General features: G+C 38.4%; 1 protein-coding gene across 1 annotated transcript; it reads left to right on the forward strand.

Annotated features, from left to right (window-relative positions):
* Positions 1 to 220: 220 nt before the first annotated feature.
* On the forward strand, positions 221 to 6,497 carry LOC104519393 (tectonin beta-propeller repeat-containing protein 2; the record flags this gene model as incomplete). Its single annotated transcript, XM_010167402.1, has 5 exons — positions 221 to 301; positions 4,316 to 4,600; positions 4,714 to 4,842; positions 5,261 to 5,392; positions 6,340 to 6,497. Coding segments are annotated over exons 1-5 (785 nt in total), but the record flags the coding sequence as incomplete, so codon positions are not given.
* Between the last annotated feature and the right edge of the window lie 1,187 nt (positions 6,498 to 7,684).

Here is a 7,684-nt window from a genome sequence, read left to right on the forward strand (position 1 = left end):
CAGCAGTACGGGTAGGGAAGGAAGGGGTCCGAGGAAGCCGGGTGTCCCGAGACCTTCACAGCGAGGACAGCCGGGTTTCCCCCGGGCACCTGCCTGTGCATGGCCCCAGCTGCTCCTTTTTCTGTCCCTTCCGTCTCTGTCACCTGGGTTTGTTTATTTTTTTATTTCAAAACAAACTCTTTTGAGCCCAAATGACAACATTTCACGAGTCATGTAAACGATGCCCGACCTGTGGGCTGGCTGGTCCTTGCCTGCACACGGGACCCGTGAAGGCAGAGCTCCTCGTTCCAGCGGGGTGCGGGTCTGTGTTCTCCCCTCTGCTTGGCAGGTGTTTGCTGTGACAGGCTCTGGAGATGTGGCAGTCAGGTAGCCTGCTCCTTAGACTTAAAATGTAAGAAGTATTTGAAAATAACACCGCTTTTCTTTTTAGGTGGCAGGATCTAGCTGAGATCAGAGACTGCGGTGTGTAGCTGTGGTCATATGTATGAGTTTGTCTGTACTCTCGAGAGCCTCCCCTCTGCTTGGCAGGTGTTTGCTGTGACAGGCTCTGGAGATGTGGCAGTCAGGTAGCCTGCTCCTTAGACTTAAAATGTAAGAAGTATTTGAAAATAACACCGCTTTTCTTTTTAGGTGGCAGGATCTAGCTGAGATCAGAGACTGCGGTGTGTAGCTGTGGTCATATGTATGAGTTTGTCTGTACTCTCGAGAGCTTAAATTTAAGTTTTTATGCCAAATAATAATTAAAAAACCAAACAGAGCTGTTGTCCTTCTTGTCCAGACAGGCCACTTGGGCTCAGAGAAATGCAGTGACAGCTTTAGCCTCCTGCAGTCGATCTGTGGCATACCCTGGCACTGAACCTTTAGCCGCTGCCTGTCTGTTTAACCGTGGGATTATGTCTTGTTTTAGAGCCTCTGTTAGGTAGCACTGAGCCTTATCCCTGTTTCTGACACCAGGGAATTTTTTTTTTTTTTTAAATTGTTTTTCAAAACATGGCCTTGAATGCAGTTTAAAAGCTTGTGAACTTTGTGAGCTGAGAAGGAAGGACTGTCTTTGGTGATTGTTTTTGATGTACAACATAAGGTATTTTTCTCTGCTTTATCTCTGCTGCAGGATAGCTGCTTAGCACAAGCTGATTTGCCCTGTATGGCTCTTACGTACTTCAGAGTAACTGTGGCTGACACAGAATGAACGTGTATGTCCAGTTCCAAAATCTGTCTGAGAAAATAGATTGTACCCACTGTTTGCCTTTGATTAATGAAGTAGGAAAAATAGATAACATATAATCCTAACGCTGTTAATAAAGAGACTACCTGTGACACATGACTGTGATTAGGGGGATGTTGAAGACTTCAGGCTCAAAAGCAGAGAATTGTGGCATTTGTGCAGAGTTTTTGAATATATAGGCCACATTGCAGTTCTCTAGTCCCTTATAAATGTTTTGTGTAGATAAAATTACATAATTAACGCTATTTTTAGTGAAGTGATGATTTGAGCTTTCTGTTATATGTTTTCATACAAGCAGAGCAAGTGTTTTGTTAGTTGTAAACCACTCAAGATGAAACTAATTTGTGTATGATGGCAAGAAATTATGGTTTATTATTACATTTTTTGATTGTACAGGGTGAATGAGTTATATAGAACAAAACTTAATTTTATTTTTTTTACAACTTTGCCATCAGAAAAGATTGAAACAAGATTGTATATAAATTTTATGAAGAGTGAGAACCCTAACCTGACAGCAGGTTTTTAAAATTTAACTTAGTATATGGCAAGAAATAATTCTTCCCAGTGTTCTCTATGGTGGTGGGGGGAACCCTATCAAGCTTTCTCTTTTTTTCCTCTTTTTAAATTAATTGTAAACTTACAAAACATACATCAGGTTACAGATAGGGTTGCTGTAGAGGAAAGAGTAATAGTCATGTTCTGGATAATAGAAATTTCCATGATTCCATTGTTTGTGATGAATTAATATGTTTTTAGTTGAACTGGAAGGGTAGGTAATGGAAACTAAGAGGGAGAATTAATTTTGAGGACTTAAAAGGTCCTTTGGCAGCTGATGACAGAGGTGAATTGTAGGAGTGACAAAGGGGACTTAAAAACCAAATATGTGAAATTCATGAGGCAGTAGCTGGGGAATGGTAGAAATTGAGATTAGACAGAGGAAGATTTGTACATGTGCGACTCAGGACAAAGACTGGATTTTATCTTATTAGAAAAAAGAAAGAAAGGGAAAAAAAGAACCCAGCAGCTAGTAAAATTACGAAGCTGGCAAAACAGCATGTTTAGATCAGCAAACGAGACTTTAGCAGTGGGTTCTCTTTTTATTTAGTTGACTGTAGATAGAAAGTAGTAAATGCTGAAGGAAAGGGCAGGAGACCTAAAATACAGAATAGGAAATAGATGGTGTGTGAAAATATTATGAGTGGTGATGCACGGAGGTTATCTGTTAACTTAGTAAACAACTCTGAAAGGAATTCTTAATTCAAAAATAGTTTGAACACATTAATCAACTAATCCTCGTGATATTTTATGAAATAGGTGTCACGACAGGTAGTAAACACTGGAGGAGAGTGGAATTAATTTCTAAGATCTTGCAAGCAGTAAAATTTATCACAATTAAGAATATCTAATGAGTGCTGCTAGCTTATTTACCAACAGTTTTTGTAACCCAGATAAAATATAGGTCCAGTAACCAATCTTTATTCCTGCGGTCTTGCCTAGCTTGGGTTTGAACGGGTAATGTCATGGAAGTAATCCCTTTGGGTTTAGAGGAATTGTGTGTTGACAGCGAGTGTTGCAGGGCCCAAAGCCAGCCTGCTGAATCCTCTTGCACAGTAACTGAAATAGTTTGAAAATTGAGACATCAGAGCTTTTCACAGTAATGGAGATATTACACTAGAGCAGCTCTATTTTTTCTAATTTAGTTGATACACACTGTAAGCAATGTGTGAAGCTGCCAAACAAATACCATTTTCCATCCTTAGAGAAATAAAAACTAGGCACAATAGGACATATCACACAAGTTGCAGTAGGGATACTTTACAGAATAATTGTGAGCATTTAGAAGTGTTTCTGACTTCAATTGGCATATTTCTGTTTTTCATTTCTCTAAGGAAGTTGTAACTCTGCTGAAGCTTAAGGAAACTTCAATGTTACAGGCTTAAACAACTGCAGAAAACTCATCTTTATAGAAAACCCAAATCCTTATCTTGGAAAACTGCAGGTATTTTTGTCAGCTTCTAAATCATTCTGTTAATCAGACTTGCTCATGGCAAAATTAAATTTAAAAAGTGAATGTTTCTTTCCTTTTGCATTTCCTGAAGTTATCCATGAGGAGAATCGCTGCTGCTGCAAAATGAGGCTGTTACCCCATGATGGGAAAAAATACTGGGTTTAATTAATTTTTTAAAAATATTTTTACTTATGTCATGGTCATATCAGCTTCTTCTGAATATCTCGGCACATTATTGCTATGATGAGATCTGACTACATTTTTTTCTTGAAGGCGGCAAACAGAATCTTTGTTTCCATTATTCTTAGAAAGATACCAGAATTTTACCCTAAATATATGCACCGTGTCACTCATAAACATTAAATTATTTGCTTAACCATAAAGGGAAACACAGGCATATGGTACTTTTTTCTCTTTGGTCCTTCTCTTTCTAAATTCAATTGCTGCATATCTTCCCATGTCTGTCAAACTGGGATTTCTTTTGTTTTTGCATTGCCATTGCTTTCTTCCAACATGGTTCTTATTTTTTTGGTTGTTATTTGATTATATAGCAGATGTGGCTCTATTTTTCTTGGGGCGTGGGGCATTAAAGAGTTGAGCATAAATACTAGTTTGACACTTTGATCTTATTATGCTGTCTACACGGTGAATATCCCATGGGGTGAATATCGCCATCTCAGCCCTGGGGAGGATTGAGGGTAGAGTTTGTAGAAAGGCATCCACTGCATGGATTGTTCAGTGTCTGAGCCCTTTATGGTTCTTTCACCAGCCAGATGGTAAGAAATCCTGCATTTGAGCTTAACTTTGATGAGCTCACAGCTGCAGGAAAAAGTGGTTATCACGTATTTAGTGGTTACCGTATATCCTTAGATATTTGCTGAACCTAAGAAGTAACCTTATTCCTAAGAAAAAGGTTCTTCTAAAAATAAGTTACATTCACTAGAACAATTTAACTTGCTTTTTCTTTATAGAAAAAATATGCTGGGAATTTCTGCATCTCTACTTGCTAAATGGTGTTTGTCTGTTCACCTTTTACTCTTTCCAAAGAAGTTAATGACATGTCTCTTGCTTTTGTCTTTCAGATTTCCTTATGTGGTCAAGTAGATGCGTTTATTTCAGCCTTAAGTTTTCTGATGCCAGTGCTTGCTATGGCATCTGTGACTTCACCGGTTATATTTAAGGAGTTTTGTCCCTTATATTATCTTCTCAATGCCATTCCTACAAAGGTCCAAAAGGGCTTTCGCTCTATTGTGGTATACCTCACAGCACTTGATACCAATGGAGACTACATTGCCGTGGGGAGCAGCATTGGAATGCTTTATCTCTACTGTAGACATTTAAACCAGATGAAAAAATACAACTTTGAGGTAAATACTAACTTTGACTCTTGTCTCTTCCCATGAAGCTGAGTTGCTCAGAACTGGGCTGCTGTTTATCTCTCGTTAACTTTGTGAGTTTTATCTATGGTTTGTTTCAACAGGGGAAGTGTGAATCTATTACTTTTGTAAAGCTGTTGAGTTGTTTCGATGATCTAGTTGCTGTTGGTACTGCCTCGGGCCGGGTTGCAGTTTTTCAGCTTGTATCTTCATTACCTGGAAGAAACAAACAGGTAAATCTTTGCATTTGCTGAAGTTCTGTAAGGCTTAGTATGATGAATCCTAGTAGAGTGTTACTGTGATTCTTTACAATAGTGAAAACCAGAGAATTTTACCTGATGAAATATCTTTTAATATATTTTAGGCTTTCTATGTAAAACTTATAAAAGCAATAATCTCAAAGCATGCTTTTCATTACAAAAGATATATTTAATCAAAAGTGCTTTTGAGAAATTCCTCATTTGTAATAACTGGCTGAGCTATTTGGTGGTGAGGTTTTTTATTGTTTGTCTATTTTTATTTGTGCTAGATAAAAATTAGAATGACCTGCACTTCTGTATTCGATCTCTGATTTTATCAGTCAGTCGCTGAATAGGCTTTGTGTCTCATTTTGTCTTCCCCTCCTTGTTGTGCTTTGGTATTGTTTCGCAGCTACGGAGATTTGATGTTGCTGGTATCCACAAAAGTAGCATTACAGCTTTAACTTGGAGTCCCAATGGAATGAAGTTATTCTCTGGTGATGACAAAGGGAAGATTGTCTACTCTGCCCTAGACCTAGACCAGGTGAAGATTTATTATAGAGACCTTAATTCTCATTTACAGTTTTCTGAAAGAATGTTTGTGTGTTTAAATATTTAGCAGTTAGTTAATTGTGTAGCATCGTGTATTTAGTTGGGCTGCCTTATTGGTTTGCGTACACTCGGCCAAGCATGCACACACCCAGCAAGACAACCATTGAGTATCCTCCACAACTGCCTTGCCTTTTTAAAAAAAAAAAACGAAAAAAAAGAAAAAAAAAGTGGTGATCCTTCTCATTTTATCACATTTCTGTCTGAAATAAGCTTTCAGCCAGTACTTTCTCTTTTATTTGGAAAGTGTACTTTTGAATGATGTGACGTTGCTCATTCACTATATTGATGAAGTACTTTTTTCAGAATTGTTCAGCATCTCACTCTAGAGTATAGAATGAAAGTGATATTTGGGTATTACTGGGTGACTAGCGTGTTGCCAGTAAATGGAATTTTTCTAATGTCTATTAATTAATACAGACCTGGGACATCAACAAAATAAGTACTAACTTGAACTTCTATATGGGAGAAAAGTTTAAACAACGGCCATCCTGATTTACCTATGACTATCCCTTGTTTGATTTGACAAAAAGGTTTAACATCTCCAACCTAATGATTGTCTCAGCATTGTATGACCTGGCAGTGGAGAAGGAGGAAGGAAATGTGTCCTAGAGTTGCTACTGATTTTAAGTGAAATGCATTAGCTAATATTCCAAGAGAAATTGAATTTCATGGTGTGCCACTGTGGTAACACAACTCCCTTTTTGTATGCATAAAGGAACCCCACATTCATTAACTGAACTTCATGCAACAGTAGTTCAAAAGCTTTTGTTTGTTTATTTGTTTTGTCTTTCTTGGGCTTATTAATTTCTTTGAAGTGTTATTTACTACCTTGTATTTTTAGAAAGGTTGATTCTTGTTAATCCCATATATCTTTAATAGGGTATTTGCAACTCCAGCCTTGTATTGGAAGAGCCATCTTCGATTGTCCAGTTGGATTACAACCAGAAAGTGCTGCTTGTCTCTACTTTACAACGGACTCTACTTTTTTACACAGAAGAGAAATCTGTCAAGCAAGTTGGAACACAGCCCAGAAAAAAGTAACCCTCATAAAATTTTGATGCAGGCACATCTATTAATTCTAGCTTTTCAGAGTGGATTACAGGAAGAGTGATCTAAGCAGTGAAATTAATACAACACAGCAGTCCGCTCATAAAAAGTTAGTTACAGTAGCTATGTGTGCTCAAACGTGAAATGACAATTCTGCCTACTTAGAAAGTACCTAGTTGCAAATATGTTACCATCATATTTTCAGGGCACTATTATGCAAAAATATTTAAGATATTTTCTCATTGTTTAAACTGAAATCATTGCTAAAGTTCCCCTGCAGTCCCTCTTGGTTTACTGTGACTTGGTGTGAGCAAGAATTGTAATCAAGTCCTTTTAAAGGGTGACAGAATACCCGACGCAAAAAGCAAATCAGCGTCCCAGTTTTTCTTATACACTGAAGTGAATTAAAAGGGAAAATGTATAGCAAGGACTTAAAGTTGACTTGAAGGCTAGGAACTTCTTATATGGCCTTCTGGCATCTTCTGTTGTATAATCTCTCTCGGATATGAAGGAAGAGGGAAGCCAGTCTTAGAAGAGCATGACTGACTATCTGGAAATAGAGGAAATTGACTCTTGAAAGAAGATTTATAATATACCTTTCAGGGATGTGAATAGTAAGAGGAATACCAAGGACCATCTTATGTACAAGGGGTTTTCTTGGGTGATGGTAATGCATGAGAGATGAAGATTTTAACAGTTGAGGTCTGTTCCTGGCTTCTTGCAGGTAGAGGTTGTCAATTTTTTGGCATTATTTTGTAGTGTTTTGCTTGTTTTTTATAAATTCTGGGAGAAGGATGACTGCATAGTAGGATCTTTGAGGTGGACTCTATTTGGTTTGCATGGCAAGGTTTTGGTAGCTGAGGGACTACAAGGGTGGCTACTGTGAGAAGCTGCCAGAAGCTTCCCCTGTGTCAGACAGAGCGAATGCCAGCAGCTCCAAGACAGATCTGCTGCTGGCCAAGGCCGAGCCCATCAGCGACAGTGGTAGTGCCTCTGTGATAACATGTTTAAGAAAGGAAAAAAGTTGCTGCACAACAGCAATTGCAGCCGGAGAGAGGAGTGAGAAGATGTAAGAGAAACAACTCTGTAGACACCAAGGTCAGGGAAGAAGGAGGGGGAGGAGATGCTCCAGATGCCAGAGCAGAAATTTCTCTGCAGCCTGTGGTGAAGACCATGG

Source organism: Antrostomus carolinensis, unplaced genomic scaffold, assembly GCF_000700745.2.
Source record: "Antrostomus carolinensis isolate BGI_N321 unplaced genomic scaffold, ASM70074v2 scaffold51630, whole genome shotgun sequence".
NCBI lineage: Eukaryota > Metazoa > Chordata > Aves > Caprimulgiformes > Caprimulgidae > Antrostomus > Antrostomus carolinensis.